Source organism: Oncorhynchus masou, unplaced genomic scaffold (assembly GCF_036934945.1).
Source record: "Oncorhynchus masou masou isolate Uvic2021 unplaced genomic scaffold, UVic_Omas_1.1 unplaced_scaffold_1214, whole genome shotgun sequence".
Classification (NCBI taxonomy): domain Eukaryota; kingdom Metazoa; phylum Chordata; class Actinopteri; order Salmoniformes; family Salmonidae; genus Oncorhynchus; species Oncorhynchus masou.
In genome coordinates this window covers 27,249-53,652 of record NW_027001932.1, presented here as the reverse complement: position 1 = coordinate 53,652, position 26,404 = coordinate 27,249, and the positions used below count along the sequence as shown (strand labels likewise).

The 26,404-nt window shown below is 42.6% G+C and overlaps 1 protein-coding gene and 1 long non-coding RNA gene across 3 annotated transcripts in view; both read right to left on the bottom strand.

Moving 5' to 3' along the window:
* The window catches only part of LOC135529942 (protein SON-like), a 28,301-nt gene extending 8,166 nt beyond the window's left edge, over nt 1–20,135 (bottom strand). The window contains exon 1 of one of the 2 annotated variants that reach the window (XR_010453772.1): nt 20,123–20,135. Coding sequence is in view for 1 of the 2 variants with exons in the window: in XM_064958349.1 (XP_064814421.1) it covers nt 288–2,012 (1,725 nt within the window). In the remaining variant the exon portion in view is untranslated. Of the gene's footprint in view, nt 1–126; nt 2,133–20,122 lie in introns of those variants that run through there. The other variant, XM_064958349.1, reaches the window with a different exon arrangement.
* The window catches only part of LOC135529944 (uncharacterized), a 43,238-nt gene extending 16,927 nt beyond the window's left edge, over nt 1–26,311 (bottom strand). The window contains exon 1 of the long non-coding RNA XR_010453773.1: nt 26,253–26,311. This is a non-coding gene — a long non-coding RNA (uncharacterized LOC135529944). The remainder of the gene's footprint in view (nt 1–26,252) is intronic.
* Between the last annotated feature and the right edge of the window lie 93 nt (nt 26,312–26,404).

Genomic DNA, 26,404 nt, shown 5'->3' with positions numbered 1-26,404 from the left:
ACCCCACTAAGAATACAACAAACAATAAACCCATGTCACACCCTGGCCTGACTAACTAATAAACTAAAACACAAAATACTAAGACCAAGGCGTGACAGAACCCCCCCCCCCTAAGGTGGAACGCACCTCAAAACCATAGGGAGGGTCCGGGTGGGCGTCTGTCCATGGTGGCGGTTCCGGCTCCGGACGTGGACCCCACTTCATAAATGTCATTGTTCCTCCCCTTCGCGTCCTGGGATGATCCACCCTCGCCGCCGACCATGGCCGAATAGTCCTCATCCAGAACCCTACATAACAGAGGAGCAGCTCGTGACTGAGGGACAGCTTGGGACTGAGGGGCAGCTCGGGACTGAGGGGCAGCTCGGGACTGAGGGGCAGCTCGGGACTGAGGGGCAGCTCGGGACTGAGGGGCAGCCCAGCACTGAGAGGCAGCCCAGTACTGAGAAAAAGCCCAGTACTAAGATGAAGCCCAGCCAGGCAGTTGAATCCGGCAGATCCTGGCTGACTGGCGGATCCTGGCTGACTGGCGGATCCTGACTGACTGGCGGATCCTGGCCGACTGGCGGATCCTGGCCGACTAGCAGATCTGGCAGATCCTGGCTGACTGGCGGATCCTGGCCAACTGGCGGATCCTGGCTGACTGGCAGATCCTGGCCGACTGGCAGATCCTGGCCGACTAGCAGATCTGGCAGATCCTGGCTGACTGGCGGATCTGGAAGAGTCTGGCTGAATAGCAGATCTAGAAGACTCTGGCTGACTGACAGATCTAGAAGAGTCTGGCTGACTGGCAGATCTGGAAGAGTCTGGCTGACTGGCAGATCTGGAAGAGTCTGGCTGACTGGCAGATCTGGAAGAGTCTGGTTGACTGGCAGATCTGGAAGAGTCTGGCTGACTTCCAGATCTGCCAGAGTCTGGCTGACTGGCAGATCTGGAAGAGTCTGGCTGTCTGGCGAATCTGGAAGAGTCTGGCTGACTGGCAGATCTGGAAGAGTCTGGCTGACTGGCAGATCTGGAAGAGTCTGGCTGACTGGCAGATCTGGAAGAGTCTGGCTGACTGGCAGATCTGGAAGAGTCTGTTTGACTGGCAGATCTGGAAGAGTCTGGTTGACTGGCAGATCTGGAAGAGTCTGGCTGAATAGCAGATCTGGAAGAGTCTGGCTGACTGGCAACTCCATGCAGACTGGCAACTCCATGCAGACTGGCAACTCCATGCAGACTGGCAACTCTGGCTGCTCCAAGCAGACTGACAGCTCTGGCTGCCCCATGCAGACTGGCATCTCTAGCTGCTCCATGCAGGCTGGCAGCTCTGGCTGCTCCAAGCAGACTGACAGCTCTGACTGCCCCATGCAGACTGGCAGCTCTAGCTGCTCCATGCAGGCTGGCAGCTCTGGCTGCTCCAAGCAGACTGACAGCTCTGGCTGCCCCATGCAGACTGGCAGCTCTAGCTGCTCTATGCAGACTGACAGCTCTGGCTGCCCCATGCAGACTGGCAGCTCTAGCTGCTCCATGCAGGCTGGCAATACTGGCTGCTCCATGTAGACTGGCAGCTCTAGCTGCTCCATACAGGCAGGAGGCTCCGGCAGCGCTGTAGAGGAGGAAGGCTCTAGAACCGCTGAACAGGCGGGAGACTCCGACAGCGCAGGAGAGGGAGAAAGCGCTGGCTGCGCTGAACAGGCGAGGCGCACTGAAGGCCTGATGCGTGGTACTGGCACTGGTGGTATTGGGCCGAGGACACGCACAGGAAGCCTAGTGCGGGGAGCTGCTACCGGAGGGCTGGGGTGTGGAGGTGGTACTGGATAGACCGGACCGTGCAGGCGCACTGGAGCTCTTGAGCACCGAGCCTGCCCAACCTTACCTGGTTGAATACTCTCGGTTGCCCTGCCAGTGCTGTGAGGAGAAATAGCCCGCACTGGGCTATGTAGGCGAACCGGAGACACCGAGCGCAAGGCTGGTGCCATGTAAGCCGGCCCAAGGAGACGCACTGGGGACCAGATGCGTAGAGCCGGCTTCATTGCATTTGGCTCGACGCTCAATCTAGCCCGGCCGATACGCGGAGCTGAAATATACCGCACCGGGCTATGCACCCGCACTGGGGACACCGTGCGCACCACTGCATAACACGGTGCCTGCCCGGTCTCTCTAGCCCCCCAAAAATTTTGGGGCTTCGCTCTGCGCCGCCGTGTCTTTTTTCGACTCCATTCTCCTATAGCCCTCTTCGCACTGCTCCAGCGAATCCCAGGCGGGCTCCGGCACTCTCTCTGGGTCGGCCGCCCACCTGTCTATTTCTTCCCACGTCGTAATATCCATACTGTACTCCATTCTGGGCTGCTCCTGTTTCCATCCACGTCGCCGTGCTGCCTCCTCATACCAGCGCCTCTCCGCTTCAGCCGCTTCTAGTTCCTCCTTAGGGCGGAGATATTCACCAGACTGAGCCCAGGGTCCTTTTCCTTCCAGCTCCTGTTTCCTCTTCGCCTGCTGCACCTTTGGGCGGCTACACTCCGCTGGTTTAGCCCAGGGTCCTCTCCCGTCAAGGATTTCCTCCCATGTCCAGAAATCCTTAATACGCGGCTCCTCTTTGGGCTGCTCCTCTTTGGGCTGCTCCTGCCTGTTGACACGCTGCTCGGTCCGAGAGTGGTGGGTGATTCTGTAACGACGTTCTTCGTTTGTCGAAAGAGAGTCGGACCCAAATGCAGCGTGTTTGTTACTCATGTTTATTAGTGAAAACAAATAACGAAACTATATATGAAATAACGAATAAATACAAAACAACAAAACGGAACGTGAAACCTATTACAGCCTGACTGGTGAACACTAACACAGAGACAGGAACAATCACCCACGAAATACAAAGCGAAACCCAGGCTACGTAAATACGGTTCCCAATCAGAGACAACGAGAATCACCTGACTCTCATTGAGAACCGCCTCAGGCAGCCAACCTATGTAACACACACCCCTAATCAGCTACAATACCAATAACTAAAAAACCCCACTAAGAATAAAACAAACAATAAACCCATGTCACACCCTGGCCTGACTAACTAATAAACTAAAACACAAAATACTAAGACCAAGGCTTGACACTGTACTACAAAACATACAGAATGCTGCAGGGTACTGACCAAGACCAGACAGAGAACACATTACACTGGCTTTAAGGTCTCTCTACTACAAAACATACAGAATGCTGCAGGGCACCGACCAAGACCAGACAGAGAGAACACATTACACCGGTTTTAAGGTCTCTGTACTGTAAAACATACAGAATTATGCAGGGCACCGACCAAGACCAGACAGAGAGAACACATTACACCGGTTTTAAGGTCTCTGTACTGTAAAACATACAGAATGCTGCAGGGTACCGACCAAGACCAGACAGAGAACACATTACACTGGCTTTAAGGTCTCTCTACTACAAAACATACAGAATGCTGCAGGGCACCGACCAAGACCAGACAGAGAGAACACATTACACCGGTTTTAAGGTCTCTGTACTGTAAAACATACAGAATTATGCAGGGCACCGACCAAGACCAGACAGAGAGAACACATTACACCGGTTTTAAGGTCTCTGTACTGTAAAACATGCAGAATGCTGCAGGGTACCGACCAAGACCAGACAGAAACACATTACACCGGTTTTAAGGTCTCTGTACTACAAAACATACAGAATGCTGCAGGGCACCGACCAAGACCAGACAGAGAACACATTACACCGGTTTTAAGGTCTCTGTACTGTAAAACATACAGAATGCTGCAGGGTACCGACCAAGACCACACAGAGAACACATTACACCGGTTTTAAGGTCTCTGTACTACAAAACATACAGAATGCTGCAGGGTATTGACCAAGACCAGACAGAGAGAATACATTACACCGGTTTTAAGGTCTCTGTACTGTAAAACATACAGAATGCTGCAGGGTACTGACCAAGACCAGACAGAGAACACACATTACACCGGTTTTAAGGTCTCTGTACTGTAAAACATACAGAATGCTGCAGGGTACTGACCAAGACCAGACAGTGAACACATTACACTGGTTTTAAGGTCTCTGTACTGTAAAACATACAGAATGCTGCAGGGTACCGACCAAGACCAGACAGAGAACACATTACACCGGTTTTAAGGTCTCTGTACTGGCTGCCTGTGTGTTTTAGAATTCAATATAATATTATTCTATTGGTATTTAAATCAATCCACGATTGTTCACCCCAATACATGTCAGACATGCTTTAATTTATGTATCCAGTAGGTCCCTCAGGTCCTCTGGCCTTTTACAGTTTTTTTTTCGATTGCTAAACGACAGTGGACACAACTGGAGTCACATGTGAAAAACTCTAACTGCAGTCTGCACAGCAGCAGTTCATGTGGACCAAACTCTAGTTCGTGTTTCATTGCTTGAACACAGTTTTCAAAACTCTACACACTTATCCCATGACTTTAACCACAACCTGCACAACACTGTGGATTTACAGCACTTTGTTCAAATGCTAACACACTGCTGTCAAAACTGTGAACCACACATTCAAAACGGAATAGATTTCAGCCTTGTGCCTTTCAAACACTGCTGATTGCAATTTCAGCTGAAAGGCTAAGCAGGTGTCTTGTTTTAGACTTGTTAGTGAACACACACACATATTACAGTATATATAGGTAGAGCTCAGAAAGACTCATTTTGGAAATGGAACAAGGAAGATGGGTTCGTGGAGGAGAAGGGTGGCAGGGAGAGGGCGGATGCGTGGAGGAAGACAAAGAAGACAAAGAGCTGTTATTTCAGATGAAATAAGGGCTACACTTATAGACCATGTCGTGAACCATGGTCTCTCATTGAGAGAGGCAGGGTTGAAGGTGCAACCCAATCTGCAAAGATCCACAGTGGCATCTGTAATGCGAATTTTCCATCGTACAAACAGGTGAGAGTTACATCCTTACAGTAAATGAAAACATTACAGGAATCTATTTTGTATTGCAATTATAGAATATTTACACAGATATATATTACAGCAAGTTTGACTGTAAAATATATTTTTACAACAGGACCCAAAGGCCCCCAACAGGGGGAAGAGGAAAAATATGTTCAGATGCGGAAGAAAATGCTATTGTTGTCAACAATGCAATAAAACTGAGGGAGATTCAAGATAGAGTGCTGGCTGATAATGATATATTTGAAAATGTTAATTCTGTCAGCACAACAACTATTGCTCGAGTCCTAAAGAAACACCAAGTTATAATGAAACAGTTAGACACTGTACCGTTCGAGAGAAACAGTGAACGGGTAAAAGAGCAAAGATACCAATATGTCCAGGTAAGACGTCTGAGGTTACGTACACAGCTATACAAAATATTTACAGTAAAAAAAACACTAGCATTTCTACAGTAAAACTGTGCACTTACTGTTTTTCAGAGAGTAATGGAGGTGGAAGCACTGGAAAGACCACATTCATTTGTATTTATCGATGAAGCTGGATTTAACCTTGCCAAAACACGGCGCAGAGGAAGGAATGTTATAGGTCAAAGGGCCACTGTGGAGGTTCCAGGCCAAAGGGGGGGAAATATCACCATGTGTGCTGCAATGGCCAATGATGGTTTGCTTCTCAACACACCACTCATTGGCCCATACAACACAGAAAGGCTTATAGCTTTCCTAGAACAGCTCTATGCTCAGCTACTGCCAGCAGAACAGGGGGAGCCAGTAAGACACCCCCAAGTTTTTGTCATAGTTTGCGATAACGTTGCTTTTCACCACTCTGCAGCTGTCACAGATTGGTTTGCAGCACATCACAGATTTATGGTTTTGTACCTGCGTGCATATTCACCCTTCCTCAACCCAATAGAGGAGTTTTTCTCTGCCTGGAGGTGGAAAGTGTTTGGTCACCACCCACATGACCAAATGTCTCTTTTGGAAGCCATGCGTGCTGGATGTGAGGACACGAGTCCAGAGGACTGCCAGGGATGGATAAGGCACTCCAGAAGGTTCTTCCCCAGGTGCATGGCAAGAGAAAACATTAGATGTGATGTTGAAGACAACCTGTGGCCTGATGCTAGAGAGAGGCAGGATTAGCCCCTCAATTATTTGTTTGAATTACAGTATGTACTTTTAGTTTCTACCTTTTTTTTCTCATTACTGTAATTCCGTAAATTACTACAGACTATTGAAGCAAACTGCTAATTTTCATTTACCTTAAAGAATTGTTATGTTCTAAAAAAAATTATAAATCATGTGAAAGAATGTCACTCTTTTCTTTGAAGAAAATATTACTTTGTATGAAGTCAATGAAATTGTTCAAACTGTAAAGATGAAAAGTTTGTATTTTTTGTATTGGTGTTTGATGCTAGTGTTTTTACTCTCAGTGTGTTCTGAGTGACAGTGTGTGTTATCTCAGTGAGGGTTTTGCATAGTGTTTGGCTGCCCTGAGCGTGTTTTGAGCCATGTGTTAAGAGTTGTGTTGCTTGGATTGAGTTTTGCAGGTGATGTGAACTGTTTAGCTCAGGTGACTGTTGGTAGTGCAGACTGTAGTTAGAGTTTTGCACATGTGACTCCAGTTGTGCAATCAAAAAAAACTGTAACTATCCCAAATCCTAGGACCAAGCGGCATGGAGAGGCAGCCTTATAACTATCCCAAATCCTAGGACCAGGAGGCATGAAGAGACAGCCTTATAACTATCCCAAAGCCCAGGACCAAGAGGCATGGAGAGACAGCCTTATAACTATCCCAAAGCCTAGGACCAAGAGGCATGGAGAGGCAGCCTTATAACTATCCCAAAGCCCAGGACCAAGAGGCATGGAGAGACAGCCTTATAACTATCCCAAATCCTAGGACCAAGAGGCATGGAGAGACAGCCTTATAACTATCCCAAAGCCTAGGACCAAGAGGCATGGAGAGGCAGCCTTATAACTATCCCAAAGCCCAGGACCAAGAGGCATGGAGAGACAGCCTTATAACTATCCCAAAGCCCAGGACCAAGAGGCATGAAGAGACAGCCTTATAACTATCCCAAAGCCCAGGACCAAGAGGCATGAAGAGACAGCCTTATAACTATCCCAAAGCCCAGGACCAAGAGGCATGAAGAGACAGCCTTATAACTATCCCAAAGCCCAGGACCAAGAGGCATGAAGAGACAGCCTTATTACTATCCCAAAGCCCAGGACCAAGAGGCGTGGAGAGACAGCCTTATAACTATCTCAAAGCCCAGGACCAAGAGGCATGGAGAGGCAGCCTTGTAACTATCCCAAAGCCTAGGACCAAGAGGCGTGGAGAGACAGCCTTATAACTATCCCAAAGCCCAGGACCAAGAGGCATGGAGAGACAGCCTTATAACTATCCCAAAGCCCAGGACCAAGAGGCATGAAGAGACAGCCTTATAACTATCCCAAATCCTAGGACCAAGAGGCGTGGAGAGACAGCCTTATAACTATCCCAAATCCTAGGACCAAGAGGCATGGAGAGACAGCCTTATAACTATCCCAAAGCCTAGGACCAAGAGGCATGGAGAGACAGCCTTGTAACTATCCCAAATCCTAGGACCAAGAGGCATGTTGAGACAGCCTTTAGTTGTTATACCCCCAGCCCGTAGAATAGCCTGCCAGAGAACCTGGGGCTGAAACTGTGGACATATTTAAAAGAGATCTTAGCATTTCCTCAGAGAGCTTTTTAGTAGCTCAATTATTATTGTTATTATTTTGAAGCACATTGTGTTGCATTCCATGTCTGAAATGTGCTCTATAAATGACGCTTGATTTAAATTGATTTGATCTCTATCTATCTATCTCTCTATCTCTTTCTCTCTCGTACAGACGTGTAACACACAAAACAACCTCACAATGCTAAATGCTACAAGCTAGGCCTCCAGGTGTAGTGGCTTGTGTGTTTGACTCTCAGATTCAAAGTCTCCAGACAGACAGTGTTGAAGTTAGGTTAGAGTTGAAATTAGAGTTGAAGTTAGCGTTGAAGTTAGGAATGTCGTTAGGGTTAGAGTTGAAATTAGGAATGAAGTTAGGGTTAGAGTTGAAATTAGAGTTGAAGTTAGGGTTAGAGTTGAAATTAGAGTTGAAGTTAGGGTTAGAGTTGAAGTTAGGGTTAGAGTTGAAGTTAGGGTTAGAGTTGAAGTTAGAGTTGAAGTTAAGAATGAAGTTAGGGTTAGAGTTGAAATTAGAGTTGAAGTTAGGGTTAGAGTTGAAATTAGAGTTGAAGTTAGGGTTAGAGTTGAAGTTAGGATTAGAGTTGAAGTTAGGGTTAGAGTTGAAGTTAGGGTTAGAGTTGAAGTTAGAGTTGAAGTCAGGGTTAGAGTTGAAGTTAGGGTTAGAGTTGAAGTTAGGATTAGAGTTGAAGTTAGGGTTAGAGTTGAAGTTAGGATTAGAGTTGAAGTTAGGGTTAGGGTTGAAGTTAGGGTTAGGGTTGAAGTTAAGATTAGAGTTGAAGTTAGGATTAGAGTTGAAATTAGGGTTAGGGTTAGAGTTGAAGTTAGGGTTAGAGTTGAAGTCAGGGTTAGAGTTGAAGTTAGGGTTAGAGTTGGAGTTAGGATTAGAGTTGAAGTTAGTGTTAGGGTTGAAGTTAGGATTAGAGTTGAAGTTAGGATTAGAGTTGAAATTAGGGTTAGGGTTAGGGTTGAAGTTAGGATTAGAGTTGAAGTTAGGGTTAGAGTTGAAGTTAGGGTTAGAGTTGAAGTTAGGCTTGAAGTTAGAGTTGATGTTATGGTTAGATTAGAAATTAGAGTTGAAGTTAGGGTTAGAGTTGAAGTTAGAGTTGAAGTTAGGAATGAAGTTAGGGTTAGAGTTGAAATTAGGAATGAAGTTAGGGTTAGAGTTGAAATTAGAGTTGAAGTTAGGGTTAGAGTTGAAATTAGAGTTGAAGTTAGGGTTAGAGTTGAAGTTAGGGTTAGAGTTGAAGTTAGGGTTAGGGTTAGAGTTGAAGTTAGGATTAGAGTTGAAGTTAGGGTTAGAGTTGAAGTAAGGGTTAGAGTTGAAGTTAGGGTTAGAGTTGAAGTTAGGGTTAGAGTTGAAGTTAGGGTTAGGGTTAGAGTTGAAGTTAGGGTTAGGGTTAGAGTTGAAGTTAGGATTAGAGTTGAAGTTAGGGTTAGAGTTGAAGTTAGGGTTAGAGTTGAAGTTAGGGTTAGAGTTGAAGTTAGGGTTAGAGTTGAAATTAGGGTTAGGGTTAGGGTTGAAGTTAGGATTAGATTTGAAGTTAGGGTTAGAGTTGAAGTTAGGGTTAGAGTTGAAGTTAGGCTTGAAGTTAGAGTTGATGTTATGGTTAGATTAGAAATTAGAGTTGAAGTTAGGGTTAGAGTTGAAGTTAGAGTTGAAGTTAGGAATGAAGTTAGGGTTAGAGTTGAAATTAGGAATGAAGTTAGGGTTAGAGTTGAAATTAAAGTTGAAGTTAGGGTTAGAGTTGAAGTTAGGGTTAGAGTTGAAGTTAGAGTTGAAGTTAGGAATGAAGTTAGGGTTAGAGTTGAAATTAGAGTTGAAGTTAGGGTTAGAGTTGAAGTTAGGGTTAGAGTTGAAATTAGGATTAGAGTTGAAGTTAGGGTTAGGGTTGAAGTTAGGGTTAGGGTTGAAGTTAGGGTTAGAGTTGAAGTTAGAGTTGAAGTTAGGGTTAGAGTTGAAGTTAGAGTTGAAGTAGGGTTAGAGTTGAAGTTAGGGTTAGAGTTGAAGTTAGGATTAGAGTTGAAGTTAGGGTTAGAGTTGAAGTTAGGATTAGAGTTGAAGTTAGGGTTAGGGTTGAAGTTAGGGTTAGGGTTGAAGTTAAGATTAGAGTTGAAGTTAGGTTTAGAGTTGAAATTAGGGTTAAGGTTAGAGTTGAAGTTAGGGTTAGAGTTGAAGTTAGAGTTGAAGTCAGGGTTAGAGTTGAAGTTAGGGAAGTTGGTTAGGATTAGAGTTGAAGTTAGTGTTAGGGTTGAAGTTAGGATTAGAGTTGAAGAAGTAGGATTAGAGTTGAAATTAGGGTTAGGGTTAGGGTTGAAGTTAGGATTAGAGTTGAAGTTAGGGTTAGAGTTGAAGTTAGGGTTAGAGTTGAAGTTAGGCTTGAAGTTAGAGTTGATGTTATGGTTAGATTAGAAATTAGAGTTGAAGTTAGGGTTAGAGTTGAAGTTAGAGTTGAAGTTAGGAATGAAGTTAGGGTTAGAGTTGAAATTAGGAATGAAGTTAGGGTTAGAGTTGAAATTAGAGTTGAAGTTAGGGTTAGAGTTGAAATTAGAGTTGAAGTTAGGGTTAGAGTTGAAGTTAGGGTTAGGGTTGGAGTTGAAGTTAGGATTAGAGTTGAAGTTAGGGTTAGAGTTGAAGTAAGGGTTAGAGTTGAAGTAAGGGTTAGAGTTGAAGTTAGGGTTAGAGTTGAAGTTAGGGTTAGAGTTGAAGTTAGGGTTAGGGTTAGAGTTGAAGTTAGGATTAGAGTTGAAGTTAGGGTTAGAGTTGAAGTAAGGGTTAGAGTTGAAGTTAGGGTTAGAGTTGAAGTTAGGGTTAGGGTTAGAGTTGAAGTTAGGATTAGAGTTGAAGTTAGGGTTAGAGTTGAAGTTAGGGTTAGAGTTGAAGTTAGGGTTAGAGTTGAAGTTAGGGTTAGAGTTGAAATTAGGGTTAGGGTTAGGGTTGAAGTTAGGATTAGAGTTGAAGTTAGGGTTAGAGTTGAAGTTAGGGTTAGAGTTGAAGTTAGGCTTGAAGTTAGAGTTGATGTTATGGTTAGATTAGAAATTAGAGTTGAAGTTAGGGTTAGAGTTGAAGTTAGAGTTGAAGTTAGGAATGAAGTTAGGGTTAGAGTTGAAATTAGGAATGAAGTTAGGGTTAGAGTTGAAATTAGAGTTGAAGTTAGGGTTAGAGTTGAAATTAGAGTTGAAGTTAGGGTTAGAGTTGAAGTTAGGGTTAGAGTTGAAGTTAGGGTTAGGGTTAGAGTTGAAGTTAGGGTTAGGGTTAGAGTTGAAGTTAGGATTAGAGTTGAAGTTAGGGTTAGAGTTGAAGTTAGGGTTAGAGTTGAAGTTAGGGTTAGAGTTGAAGTTAGGGTTAGAGTTGAAATTAGGGTTAGGGTTAGGGTTGAAGTTAGGATTAGATTTGAAGTTAGGCTTGAAGTTAGAGTTGATGTTATGGTTAGATTAGAATTTAGAGTTGAAGTTAGGGTTAGAGTTGAAGTTAGAGTTGAAGTTAGTTGAAGTTAGGGTTAGAGTTGAAATTAGGAATGAAGTTAGGGTTAGTTGAAATTAAAGTTGAAGTTAGGGTTAGAGTTGAAGTTAGGGTTAGAGTTGAAGTTAGGGTTAGAGTTGAAGTTAGAGTTGAAGTTAGGAATGAAGTTAGGGTTAGAGTTGAAATTAGAGTTGAAGTTAGGGTTAGAGTTGAAGTTAGGGTTAGAGTTGAAATTAGGATTAGAGTTGAAGTTAGGGTTAGGGTTGAAGTTAGGGTTAGGGTTGAAGTTAGGGTTAGAGTTGAAGTTAGAGTTGAAGTTAGGGTTAGAGTTGAAATTAGGGTTAGGGTTAGGGTTGAAGTTAGGATTAGAGTTGAAGTTAGGGTTAGAGTTGAAGTAAGGGTTAGAGTTGAAGTAAGGGTTAGAGTTGAAGTTAGGGTTAGAGTTGAAGTTAGGGTTAGAGTTGAAGTTAGGGTTAGGGTTAGAGTTGAAGTTAGGATTAGAGTTGAAGTTAGGGTTAGAGTTGAAGTAAGGGTTAGAGTTGAAGTTAGGGTTAGAGTTGAAGTTAGGGTTAGGGTTAGAGTTGAAGTTAGGATTAGAGTTGAAGTTAGGGTTAGAGTTGAAGTTAGGGTTAGAGTTGAAGTTAGGGTTAGAGTTGAAGTTAGTTAGGGTTAGAGTTGTTAGGGTTAGGGTTAGGGTTGAAGTTAGGATTAGAGTTGAAGTTAGGGTTAGAGTTGAAGTTAGGGTTAGAGTTGAAGTTAGGCTTGAAGTTAGAGTTGATGTTATGGTTAGATTAGAAATTAGAGTTGAAGTTAGGGTTAGAGTTGAAGTTAGAGTTGAAGTTAGGAATGAAGTTAGGGTTAGAGTTGAAATTAGGAATGAAGTTAGGGTTAGAGTTGAAATTAGAGTTGAAGTTAGGGTTAGAGTTGAAATTAGAGTTGAAGTTAGGGTTAGAGTTGAAGTTAGGGTTAGAGTTGAAGTTAGGGTTAGGGTTAGAGTTGAAGTTAGGATTAGAGTTGAAGTTAGGGTTAGAGTTGAAGTAAGGGTTAGAGTTGAAGTTAGGGTTAGAGTTGAAGTTAGGGTTAGAGTTGAAGTTAGGGTTAGGGTTAGAGTTGAAGTTAGGGTTAGGGTTAGAGTTGAAGTTAGGATTAGAGTTGAAGTTAGGGTTAGAGTTGAAGTTAGGGTTAGAGTTGAAGTTAGGGTTAGAGTTGAAGTTAGGGTTAGAGTTGAAATTAGGGTTAGGGTTAGGGTTGAAGTTAGGATTAGATTTGAAGTTAGGCTTGAAGTTAGAGTTGATGTTATGGTTAGATTAGAATAGGGAATTAGAGTTGAAGTTAGGGTTAGAGTTGAAGTTAGAGTTGAAGTTAGGAATGAAGTTAGGGTTAGAGTTGAAATTAGGAATGAAGTTAGGGTTAGAGTTGAAATTAAAGTTGAAGTTAGGGTTAGAGTTGAAGTTAGGGTTAGAGTTGAAGTTAGGGTTAGAGTTGAAGTTAGAGTTGAAGTTAGTTGAAGTTAGGGTTAGAGTTGAAATTAGAGTTGAAGTTAGGGTTAGAGTTGAAGTTAGGGTTAGAGTTGAAATTAGGATTAGAGTTGAAGTTAGGGTTAGGGTTGAAGTTAGGGTTAGGGTTGAAGTTAGGGTTAGAGTTGAAGTTAGAGTTGAAGTTAGGGTTAGAGTTGAAATTAGGGTTAGGGTTAGGGTTGAAGTTAGGATTAGAGTTGAAGTTAGGGTTAGAGTTGAAGTTAGGGTTAGAGTTGAAGTTAGGCTTGAAGTTAGAGTTGATGTTATGGTTAGATTAGAAATTAGAGTTGAAGTTAGGGTTAGAGTTGAAGTTAGGGTTAGAGTTGAAATTAGGGTTAGGGTTAGGGTTGAAGTTAGGATTAGATTTGAAGTTAGGGTTAGAGTTGAAGTTAGGGTTAGAGTTGAAGTTAGGCTTGAAGTTAGAGTTGATGTTATGGTTAGATTAGAAATTAGAGTTGAAGTTAGGGTTAGAGTTGAAGTTAGAGTTGAAGTTAGGAATGAAGTTAGGGTTAGAGTTGAAATTAGGAATGAAGTTAGGGTTAGAGTTGAAATTAAAGTTGAAGTTAGGGTTAGAGTTGAAGTTAGGGTTAGAGTTGAAGTTAGAGTTGAAGTTAGGAATGAAGTTAGGGTTAGAGTTGAAATTAGAGTTGAAGTTAGGGTTAGAGTTGAAGTTAGGGTTAGAGTTGAAATTAGGATTAGAGTTGAAGTTAGGGTTAGGGTTGAAGTTAGGGTTAGGGTTGAAGTTAGGGTTAGAGTTGAAGTTAGAGTTGAAGTTAGGGTTAGAGTTGAAGTTAGAGTTGAAGTCAGGGTTAGAGTTGAAGTTAGGGTTAGAGTTGAAGTTAGGATTAGAGTTGAAGTTAGGGTTAGAGTTGAAGTTAGGATTAGAGTTGAAGTTAGGGTTAGGGTTGAAGTTAGGGTTAGGGTTGAAGTTAAGATTAGAGTTGAAGTTAGGATTAGAGTTGAAATTAGGGTTAAGGTTAGAGTTGAAGTTAGGGTTAGAGTTGAAGTTAGAGTTGAAGTCAGGGTTAGAGTTGAAGTTAGGGTTAGAGTTGGATTTAGGATTAGAGTTGAAGTTAGTGTTAGGGTTGAAGTTAGGATTAGAGTTGAAGTTAGGATTAGAGTTGAAATTAGGGTTAGGGTTAGGGTTGAAGTTAGGATTAGAGTTGAAGTTAGGGTTAGAGTTGAAGTTAGGGTTAGAGTTGAAGTTAGGCTTGAAGTTAGAGTTGATGTTATGGTTAGATTAGAAATTAGAGTTGAAGTTAGGGTTAGAGTTGAAGTAGAGTTGAAGTTAGGAATGAAGTTAGGGTTAGAGTTGAAATTAGGAATGAAGTTAGGGTTAGAGTTGAAATTAGAGTTGAAGTTAGGGTTAGAGTTGAAATTAGAGTTGAAGTTAGGGTTAGAGTTGAAGTTAGGGTTAGGGTTGGAGTTGAAGTTAGGATTAGAGTTGAAGTTAGGGTTAGAGTTGAAGTTAGGGTTAGAGTTGAAGTAAGGGTTAGAGTTGAAGTTAGGGTTAGAGTTGAAGTTAGGGTTAGAGTTGAAGTTAGGGTTAGGGTTAGAGTTGAAGTTAGGATTAGAGTTGAAGTTAGGGTTAGAGTTGAAGTAAGGGTTAGAGTTGAAGTTAGGGTTAGAGTTGAAGTTAGGGTTAGGGTTAGAGTTGAAGTTAGGATTAGAGTTGAAGTTAGGGTTAGAGTTGAAGTTAGGGTTAGAGTTGAAGTTAGGGTTAGAGTTGAAGTTAGGGTTAGAGTTGAAATTAGGGTTAGGGTTAGGGTTGAAGTTAGGATTAGAGTTGAAGTTAGGGTTAGAGTTGAAGTTAGGGTTAGAGTTGAAGTTAGGCTTGAAGTTAGAGTTGATGTTATGGTTAGATTAGAAATTAGAGTTGAAGTTAGGGTTAGGTTGAAGTTAGAGTTGAAGTTAGGAATGAAGTTAGGGTTAGAGTTGAAATTAGGAATGAAGTTAGGGTTAGAGTTGAAATTAGAGTTGAAGTTAGGGTTAGAGTTGAAATTAGAGTTGAAGTTAGGGTTAGAGTTGAAGTTAGGGTTAGAGTTGAAGTTAGGGTTAGGGTTAGAGTTGAAGTTAGGATTAGAGTTGAAGTTAGGGTTAGAGTTGAAGTAAGGGTTAGAGTTGAAGTTAGGGTTAGAGTTGAAGTTAGGGTTAGAGTTGAAGTTAGGGTTAGGGTTAGAGTTGAAGTTAGGGTTAGGGTTAGAGTTGAAGTTAGGATTAGAGTTGAAGTTAGGGTTAGAGTTGAAGTTAGGGTTAGAGTTGAAGTTAGGGTTAGAGTTGAAGTTAGGGTTAGAGTTGAAATTAGGGTTAGGGTTAGGGTTGAAGTTAGGATTAGATTTGAAGTTAGGCTTGAAGTTAGAGTTGATGTTATGGTTAGATTAGAAATTAGAGTTGAAGTTAGGGTTAGAGTTGAAGTTAGAGTTGAAGTTAGGAATGAAGTTAGGGTTAGAGTTGAAATTAGGAATGAAGTTAGGGTTAGAGTTGAAATTAAAGTTGAAGTTAGGGTTAGAGTTGAAGTTAGGGTTAGAGTTGAAGTTAGGGTTAGAGTTGAAGTTAGAGTTGAAGTTAGGAATGAAGTTAGGGTTAGAGTTGAAATTAGAGTTGAAGTTAGGGTTAGAGTTGAAGTTAGGGTTAGAGTTGAAATTAGGATTAGAGTTGAAGTTAGGGTTAGGGTTGAAGTTAGGGTTAGGGTTGAAGTTAGGGTTAGAGTTGAAGTTAGAGTTGAAGTTAGGGTTAGAGTTGAAGTTAGAGTTGAAGTCAGGGTTAGAGTTGAAGTTAGGGTTAGAGTTGAAGTTAGGATTAGAGTTGAAGTTAGGGTTAGAGTTGAAGTTAGGATTAGAGTTGAAGTTAGGGTTAGGGTTGAAGTTAGGTTTAGGGTTGAAGTTAAGATTAGAGTTGAAGTTAGGATTAGAGTTGAAATTAGGGTTAAGGTTAGAGTTGAAGTTAGGGTTAGAGTTGAAGTTAGAGTTGAAGTCAGGGTTAGAGTTGAAGTTAGGGTTAGAGTTGGTTAGGATTAGAGTTGAAGTTAGTGTTAGGGTTGAAGTTAGGTTAGAGTTGAAGTTAGGATTAGAGTTGAAATTAGGGTTAGGGTTAGGGTTGAAGTTAGGATTAGAGTTGAAGTTAGGGTTAGAGTTGAAGTTAGGGTTAGAGTTGAAGTTAGGCTTGAAGTTAGAGTTGATGTTATGGTTAGATTAGAAATTAGAGTTGAAGTTAGGGTTAGAGTTGAAGTTAGAGTTGAAGTTAGGAATGAAGTTAGGGTTAGAGTTGAAATTAGGAATGAAGTTAGGGTTAGAGTTGAAATTAGAGTTGAAGTTAGGGTTAGAGTTGAAATTAGAGTTGAAGTTAGGGTTAGAGTTGAAGTTAGGGTTAGGGTTGGAGTTGAAGTTAGGATTAGAGTTGAAGTTAGGGTTAGAGTTGAAGTAAGGGTTAGAGTTGAAGTAAGGGTTAGAGTTGAAGTTAGGGTTAGAGTTGAAGTTAGGGTTAGAGTTGAAGTTAGGGTTAGGGTTAGAGTTGAAGTTAGGATTAGAGTTGAAGTTAGGGTTAGAGTTGAAGTTAGGGTTAGAGTTGAAGTTAGGGTTAGAGTTGAAGTTAGGGTTAGGGTTAGAGTTGAAGTTAGGATTAGAGTTGAAGTTAGGGTTAGAGTTGAAGTTAGGGTTAGAGTTGAAGTTAGGGTTAGAGTTGAAGTTAGGGTTAGAGTTGAAATTAGGGTTAGGGTTAGGGTTGAAGTTAGGATTAGAGTTGAAGTTAGGGTTAGAGTTGAAGTTAGGGTTAGAGTTGAAGTTAGGCTTGAAGTTAGAGTTGATGTTATGGTTAGATTAGAAATTAGAGTTGAAGTTAGGGTTAGAGTTGAAGTTAGAGTTGAAGTTAGGAATGAAGTTAGGGTTAGAGTTGAAATTAGGAATGAAGTTAGGGTTAGAGTTGAAATTAGAGTTGAAGTTGAGGGTTAGAGTTGAAATTAGAGTTGAAGTTAGGGTTAGAGTTGAAGTTAGGGTTAGAGTTGAAGTTAGGATTAGAGTTGAAGTTAGGGTTAGAGTTGAAGTTAGGGTTAGTTGAAGTAAGGGTTAGAGTTGAAGTTAGGGTTAGAGTTGAAGTTAGGGTTAGAGTTGAAGTTAGGGTTAGAGTTGAAGTTAGGGTTAGAGTTGAAGTTAGGGTTAGAGTTGAAGAAGGGTTAGGGTTAGGGTTAGAGTTGAAAGTTAGGGTTAGAGTTGAAGTTAGGATTAGAGTTGAAGTTAGGGTTAGAGTTGAAGTTAGGGTTAGAGTTGAAGTTAGGGTTAGAGTTGAAGTTAGGGTTAGAGTTGAAATTAGGGTTAGGTTAGGGTTGAAGTTAGGATTAGAGTTGAAGTTAGGGTTAGAGTTGAAGTTAGGGTTAGAGTTGAAGTTAGAGTTGTTAAGTTAGTTATGGTTAGATTATAAATTAGAGTTGAAGTTAGGGTTAGAGTTGGTTAGAGTTGAAGTTAGGAATGAAGTTAGGGTTAGAGTTGAAATTAGGAATGAAGTTAGGGTTAGAGTTGAAATTAGAGTTGAAGTTAGGGTTAGAGTTGTTAGAGTTGAAGTTAGGGTTAGAGTTGAAGTTAGGGTTAGAGTTGAAGTTAGGTTAGTTAGAGTTGTTAGAGTTGAAGTTAGGTTAGAGTTGAAGTTAGGGTTAGAGTTGAAGTAAGGGTTAGAGTTGAAGTTAGGGTTAGAGTTGAAGTTAGGGTTAGAGTTGAAGTTAGGGTTAGGGTTAGAGTTGAAGTTAGGATTAGAGTTGAAGTTAGGGTTAGAGTTGAAGTAAGGGTTATGTTCAATAAGTGACAGACGAATCTGATGTGCACTGGCACAGGCAACCCCTTTAAAATAAATGGTGAGACTTGTGTAATTCATACTTTAAATGACAAAAAAAGGACTGTAAAAGAAGACCAGAATCAGACATTTAAACCAGAGATTCTAGACTAAGAATAGAGGCCAAGTGTTAAGGTCAGAGCGGTGGTCTAGGAGGAAAGGTTCATTATGAGGATCTAGGGGTTAAAATAGATATAGGGAGTCAGGGATTCGGATTAGATATGGGGGTCTAGGGATATAAGGTTTGGGTTAGGAGTTATGGTAAGGATTTAGGAGCTAAGGGTTAAGGTCAGAATTCAGGTTGGGTTTACAGTAAGGGTCAGGATTAGAGTACAGGTCAAGGCTAAATTAAGATCAGGTATGAGGGTCTAGAAGTTTAGGGTTAGGCATGAGGGTCTCAGGGTTAAGGTGAGGGATTAGGGTAACTAGGGGTTAAGGTTAGAATTCAGGTTAGGGTGAGGGTTAGGGTAAGTATAAGAGTACAGGTCGGGGTTAACCTAAGATTAGGTATGGGGGTCTAGAGGTTAGGGTAAGGCATGAGGATCCCAGGGTTAGGGTGAGGGATTAGGGTCTACAGTATGAACCACCCAATGAATACAAAAATAAAAAGTACATATTTAACAATCATGAGTACCATCAAACAAAGAAAACTCCAAATAAGTGCTATAAAAGTATCCAAAAAATAAGGTGAAGCCACGCCACACGAAAAGATCAAGGATATGATAAAAATAAGTGCAATCGTATTTATGGTCAGTGAGTAGATCCATAAATAAATAAATAATTAAATAAGAAGTACATATTTTAAAGACAATCATAAGTGCTATCAGACAATGGCAAATCCACCATGGACCAGAAAACATAAATAAATAATACAATAAACAAACATTTATAATGGGTGGCTCTCCACAGGCCCCCACCACCTCCCCTCTTCCCTCCCCCCCACCAAATAACCCATGTTGCTACATCGAAGATGACCCCTTCCATCAGCTAGGTAAGCCAAAGTAAATCACTATTTTTCATTCAGACCCTTAGGGTCTATCGTATTGAGACGCCCAATACAAGTTCTTTCCATCCCCTGTCGTTGTGTCCTGGACCAACTCGCATTTGTCTCCAGACCAAAGATACTCAAACCGTCCACTGCATGTATGCCAAAATGCAAATACAATAACGTAGTCTTATTACCTTTAGCTATATGGTATAGGGTTATGGTTGAAGTTAGGGTGAGAGTTGAAGTTGAAGTTAGGGTTAGGTTGAAGTTAGGGTTAGAGTTGAAGTTAGGGTTAGGGTTGAAGTTAGGGTGAGAGTTGAAGTTGAAGTAAGGGTTAGAGTTGAAGTTGAAGTTAGGGTTAGAGTTGAAATTGAAGTTAGGGTTAGAGTTGAAGTTAGGGTTAGAGTTGAAATTGAAGTTAGGGTTAGGTTGAAGTTAGGGTGAGAGTTGAAGTTGAAGTTAGGGTTAGAGTTGAAATTGAAGTTAGGGTTAGGTTGAAGTTAGGGTGAGAGTTGAAGTTGAAGTAAGGGTTAGAGTTGAAGTTGAAGTTAGGGTTAGAGTTGAAATTGAAGTTAGGGTTAGGTTGAAGTTAGGGTGAGAGTTGAAGTTGAAGTAAGGGTTAGAGTTGAAGTTGAAGTTAGGGTTAGAGTTGAAATTGAAGTTAGGGTTAGAGTTGAAGTTAGGGTTAGAGTTGAAATGGACCTACCTCAGTCTGTACATTAGGGTTAGTGATACAGTGATCTGGACCTACCTCAGTCTGTACATTAGGGTTAGTGATACAGTGATCTGGACCTACCTCAGTCTGTACATTAGGGTTAGTGATACAGTGATCTGGACCTACCTCAGTCTGAACATTAGGGTTAGTGATACAGTGATCTGGACATACCTCAGTCTGTACATTAGGGTTAGTGATACAGTGATCTGGACCTACCTCAGTCTGTACATTAGGGTTAGTGATACAGTGATCTGGACCTACCTCAGTCTGTACATTAGGGTTAGTGATACAGTGATCTGGACCTACCTCAGTCTGTACATTAGGGTTAGTGATACAGTGATCTGGACCTACCTCAGTCTGTACATTAGGGTTAGTGATACAGTGATCTGGACCTACCTCAGTCTGTACATTAGGGTTAGTGATACAGTGATCTGGACCTACCTCAGTCTGTACATTAGGGTTAGTGATACAGTGATCTGGACCTACCTCAGTCTGTACATTAGGGTTAGTGATACAGTGATCTGGACCTACCTCAGTCTGTACATTAGGGTTAGTGACACAGTGATCTGGACCTACCTCAGTCTGTACATTAGGGTTAGTGATACAGTGATCTGGACCTACCTCAGTCTGTACATTAGGGTTAGTGATACAGTGATCTGGACCTACCTCAGTCTGTACATTAGGGGTTAGTGATACAGTGATCTGGACCTACCTCAGTCTGTACATTAGGGTTAGTGATACAGTGATCTGGACCTACCTCAGTCTGTACATTAGGGTTAGTGATCCAGTGATCTGGACCTACCTCAGCCTGTACATTAGGGTTAGTGATACAGTGATCTGGACCTACCTCAGTCTGTACATTAGGGTTAGTGATACAGTGATCTGGACCTACCTCAGTCTGTACATTAGGGTTAGTGATACAGTGATCTGGACCTACCTCAGTCTGTACATTATGTTAGTGATACAGTGATCTGGACCTACCTCAGTCTGTACGCGTTCAGTTCCAGATACAGTACCTAAAGTTCACACAGATTACATTTGTTAAAATGAAAATATGTACAGTGGTTTTGGAACCACCTAATCCACATAGGGTTGTGTTACAGATCTATCAAACTGTCTGTAAAGCCACTCTAAGTGGCGGTGATCTGTTCTTCGTGAGATATTTGATGCTGACCTAAGTTGTCTGTCTTTTGTGTCTGTCTATTATATATTATTATAATAATGATTATCTCTGTACATTAGGGTTAGTGACGACCTGCTTCAGTGATCTGGACCTTCAGTCTGTACATTCTAGAACAATCTGGACCTACCTCAGTCTCTAGTATTCTGTCTGCTGATCTGGACCTGAGTCTGACATTAGGGTTGGATACAGACCTATCTGACCTGTATCTCAGTCTGTCATTAGGCTTAGTGAGACAGGGTCTGGACCTACTCTGTCTGTACATTGTCTGGGTTAGTGCCAGTGAGGGTCTGGAATACCTCAGTCTGTATCATCTGGTTACTGCTGATAGACAGGATCTGGACCTACCTCAGTCTGTCATTCTGTCTGTCAGATCTGCTCTGCCTATAGACAGGGTTTAATTAGTTAAACTGGCAATATGTCTGTTTTGAAAAACCTGACAAAATGCACATAGGGAAATGACCTTATGATCTGTATCTCTGCTGTCTGTCTTCACAGCTAGTAACAGGGTCTGTTCGATACTAGACCTGTTCTCTGTATGTCTGTTGTTCCTTTTCACTGAAAAGTAGACAGGGTCTGGAAATATATTTGACATGTTATCTGTCTGTCTGTCATTATGCCAAGACAGGGTCTGGATCTGACCTGTCTGTCTGTCTGTCTGTCTGTCTGTCTGTCTGTCTGTCTGTCTGTCTGTCTGTCTGTCTGTCTGTCTGTCTGTCTCTTACTGTCTGTACTGTCTGTCTGTGGTCTGTCTGTATGTCTGTCTGTCTTCACTGCTGAGTAGACAGGGTCTGGAACGACCTACTGACCTGATCTCTGTCTGTCTTCACTGCTGAGTAGACAGGGTCTGGAACGACCTTCTGACCTGTCTCTCTGTCTGTCTGTCTTCACTGCTGAGTAGACAGGGTCTGGAAAAACTGACCTGTCTGTCTGTCTGTCTGTCTGTCTGTCTTCACTGCTGAGTAGACAGGGTCTGGAACGACCTTCAGACCTGTCTGTCTGTCTGTCTGTCTGTCTGTCTGTCTTCACTGCCTGAGTAGACAGGGTCTGGAACGACCTACTGACCTGTATCTCTGTCTGTCTGTCTTCACTGCTGAGTAGACAGGGTCTGGAACGACCTACTGACCTGGATCTCACTGTCTGTCTGTCTTCACTAAACAGGGTCTGGAGAGACCTTCTGACCTGTATTCTGTCTGTCTGTCTGTCTTCACTGCTGAGTAGACAGGGTCTGGAAATCCACTGACCTGTCTGTCTGTCTGTCTGTCTGTCTGTCTGTCTGTCTGTCTTCACTGCTGTCTGTTAACACAGACTGACCTGTCTGTCTGTCTGTCTTCACTGCTGAAACACAGGGTCTGGACCTACTGACCTGTCTCTCTGTCTGTCTGTCTGTCTGTCTGTCTGTCTGTCTGTCTGTCTTCACTGCTGAGTAGACTGGACCTACTGACCTGTATCTTTGTCTGTCTGTCTTCACTGCTGAGTAGACAGGGTCTGGAATGACCTGTCTGACCTGTATCTTTGTCTGTCTGTCTTCACTGCTGAGTAGACAGGGTCTGGAACACCTACTGACCTGTATCTCTGTCTGTCTTCACTGCTGAGTAGACAGGGTCTGGAACACCACTGACCTGGATCTCTGTCTGTCTGTCTGTCTGTCTGATCTTCACTGCTGAGTAGACAGGGTCAGGAGACCTCTGACCTGTATCTTTGTCTGTCTGTCTTCACTGCTGACTGGACCTGATCTTTGTCTGTCTGTCTTCACTGCTGAGTAGACGGGGTCTGGTCTGACCTTCTGACCTGTATCTCTGTCTGTCTGTCTTCACTGCTGAACTAAACAGGAGACAGGGAGGATACCTACTGACCTGACTCTCTGTCTGTCTGTCTTCACTGCTGAGTAGACAGGGTCTGGACGACCTACTGACCTGTATCTCTGTCTGTCTGTCTGTCTTCACTGCTGAGTAGACAGGGTCTGGAATGACCTACTGACCTGTATCTCTGTCTGTCTGTCTTCACTGCAGTAGACGGGGTCTGGAACGACCTACTGACCTGTATCCTGGTCTGTCTACACTGCAGAGTAGACAGGGTCTGGAACTAAACCTACTGACCTGTATCTCTGTCTGTCTGTCTGTCTTCACTGCTGGACAGGGTCTGGAGAAACCACTGTCTGTCTGTCTGTCTGTCTGTCTTCACTGCTGAGTAGACAGGGTCTTAACACCTACTGACCTGTATCTCTGTCTGTCTGGAACTAAACTGGGAGTCTGTCTGTCTGTCTGTCTGTCTGTCTGTCTGTCTGTCTGTCTGTCTGTCTGTCTGTCTGTCTGTCTGTCTGTCTGTCTGTCTGTCTGTCTGTCACTGACCTGGATCTGTCTGTCTGTCTGTCTGTCTTCACTGCTGAGTAGAGAGGGTCTGGAACACAGACTGTACTGTCTGTCTGTCTGTCTGTCTGTCTGTCTGTCTGTCTTCACTGCTGAGTAGACAGGGTCTTAACACAGACCTGTATCTCTGTCTGTATCTCTGTCTGTCACCTGGAACTGGGTAAACTGTCTGTCTGTATCTCTGTCTGTCTGTCTGTCTGTCTGTCTGAGAGTCTGGGTCTGTCTGTCTGTCTGTCTGTCTGTCTGTCTGTCTGTCTGTCTGTCTGTCTGTCTGTCTGTCTGTCTGTCTGGTCTGTCTGTCTGACTGGTCTGTCTGTCTGTCTGTCTTCACCTGAGTAGACGGGGTCTGGAAACACTGACCTGTATCTCTGTCTGTCTGAGGATATTAAGACAGGGTCTGGACCAGATCCTGACCTGTATCTCTGTCTGTCTGTCTTCACTGCTGAGTAGACAGGGTCTGGAACACCTACTGACCTGATCTCTGTCTGTCTGTCTTCACTGCTGAGTAGACAGGGTCTGGAACGAAACTGTATCTGTCTGTCTGACTGCTGAGTAGACAGGGTATTAACACTTCTGACCTGTATCTCTGTCTGTCTGTCTTCACTGCTGAGGAACTAAACACTGACCTGTATCTCTGTCTGTCTTCACTGCTGAGTAGACAGGGTCTAAACACTACTGACCTGTATCTCTGTCTGTCTGTCTTCACTTAGACAGGGTCAGACTGGACCAGTATCTCTGTCTGTCTGTCTAAACACTGAGTAGACAGGGTATTAACACAGACCTGGATCTCTGTCTGTCTGTCTTCACTGCTGAGGACAGGGTCTAAACAACGTTCTCTGAAAGAAAGGATAAACAGGTCAGACTGGACCAGATCTACAACTATTGAAATAAACACAGTAAATACATATGATTTACTCCAGAGGATATTAACACAGACTGGACCAGATCCACCTGTTGTGTTAAACTTAACAGTGTGGTTGATGTCAGCATTGTTCACATCACCTGGACCAGATCCACCTGGAACTAAACACAGGAGAGAGAGGATATTAACACAGACTGGACCAGATCCACCTGGAACTAAACACAGGAGAGAGGGAGGATATTAATACAGACTGGACCAGATCCACCTGGAACTAAACACAGGAGAGAGAGAGGATATTAACACAGACTGGACCAGATCCACCTGGAACTAAACACAGGAGAGAGAGAGGATATTAACACAGACTGGACCAGATCCACCTGGAACTAAACACAGGAGAGAGAGAGGATATTAACACAGACTGGACCAGATCCACCTGGAACTAAACACAGGAGAGAGAGAGGATATTAACACAGACTGGACCAGATCCACCTGGAACTAAACACAGGAGGAGAGAGAGGATATTAACACAGACTGGACCAGCTGGAACTAAACACAGGAGAGAGAGAGGATATTAACACAGACTGGACCAGCCAAATTTTTGGAACTAAACAAGATATTTTGTCAGAAAAAGATGCTCGAATATGCATATAATTTATAGCTTTCGAAAGAAAACACTCTGACTGTCCAGAACTGCAAAGATACCCTAGAACGTGAGCTTGGCAAAACAAGATGAGACGGCATCCAGGAAATGAGCAGGATTTTTGAGGCTCTGTTTTCCATTGTCTCCTTATATGGCTGTGAATGCGAGAGGAGTAAGTCTGCCCTTTCTGGTTTCCCCAAGGTGCTGCAGCATTGTGACGTAAACACATTGGAAGATTGACCATAAGAGACCACATTTAACAGGTGTCCGACGGTGGACCAGCCAAAGTCAGCTGGTATTTTTCCACAGAATTCAGAGGAGAATGCAGGCTTCCAGAACGATATATCAATGAAGAGATATTGAAAAAACACCTTGAGGAATGATTCCAAACAACGTTTGCCATCTGGAACGATATTATGGAGTTAATTCGGAAAAAGTTTGACGTTGTAGGTGACTGAACAGACTGGACCAAATGTGATGTACAAAACAGACTGGACCAGGAACGATTTCTCCTACACACAGAGCTTTCAGGAAAAACTGCGCATTTGGTATGTAACTGAGAGTCTCCTCATTGAAAACATCCAGCTCTTCAAAGGTAAATGATTTTATTTATTTGGTTATCTGGTTTTTGTGAAAACTAAATGCTACTCAAAATGCTAAGCTAGCTTAGCATACTCTTACACACATTAGTCAATTGCTATGGTTCAAAAGCATATTTTGAAAATCTGAGATGACAGTGTTGTTAAGAAAAGGCTAAGCTTGAGAGCAGGCGCATTATTTTCATTTTATTTGCGATTTTCAGAAACGTGGACCAGCCAATGAGCCTGAGGCTTTAGTCACGATCCCGGATGGGGAGTTTCAAGAGGATTTTAACACAGAGTGGACCAGATCCACCTGGAACTAAACACAGAGAGAGAGAAAGGATATCAACACAGACTGGTCCAGATCCACCTGGAACTAAACACAGGTGAGAGAGAGGATATTAATACAGACTGGACCGGATCCACCTGGAACTAAACACAGGAGAGAGAGGATATTAACACAGACTGGACCAGATCCACCTGGAACTAAACACAGGGAGAGAGAGGATATTAACACAGACTGGATCCACCTGGAACTAAACACAGGAGAGAGAGAGGATATTAACACAGACTGGACCAGATCCACCTGGAACTAAACACAGGAGAGAGAGAGGATATTAACACAGACTGGACCAGATCCACCTGGAACTAAACACAAGAGAGAGAGAGGATATTAACACAGACTGGAACAGATCCACCAGAATTAAACCAGGAGTGTTAGTGTTAACACAGACTGGACCAGATCCACCTGGAACTAAACACAGGAGAGGATATTAACACAGACTGGATTGTTATAACACAGGACTGGTATTAACACAGACTGGACAGTCAACCTGGGTGTTGAGAGAGACCTGTGATATTACAGTTCACAATTATAGTTTAACACAGACTGGACCAGCTGTATGAAGGAGTGTTATATAGTATTACAGTACCTGTGGTGTTATACAGTATTACAGTACCTGTGGTGTTATAGTGTTATACAGTATTACAGTACCTGTGGTGTTATAGTGTTATACAGTACTACAGTACCTGTGGTGTTATAGTGTTATACAGTACTACATTACCTGTGGTGTTATAGTGTTATACAGTATTACAGTACCTGTGGTGTTATAGTGTTATACAGTATTACAGTACCTGTGGTGTTATAGTGTTATACAGTATTACAGTACCTGTGGTGTTATAGTGTCATACAGTATTACAGTACCTGTGGTGTATAGTGTTATACAGTATTACAGTACCTGTGGTGTTATAGTGTCATACAGTATTACAGTACCTGTGGTGTTATAGTGGTATACAGTATTACAGTACCTGTGGTGTTAGTGTCATACAGTACTACAGTACCTGTGGTGGTAGTGTTATACAGTATTACAGTACCTGTGGTGTTATAGTGGTATACAGTATTACAGTACCTGTGGTGTTATAGTGTTATACAGTATTACAGTACCTGTGGTGTTATAGTGTCATACAGTACTACAGTACCTGTGGTGTTGGAGGTCTTCACTGCAGAGTAGACTGGATCAGCTCCTGGAGACTTCTCTGGAGGAGACGAGACAACGGGTTGAAGACATAAAACATTGTACTGTGTGTGTGTGTGTGTGTGTGTGTGTGTGTGTGTGTGTGTGTGTACTCTC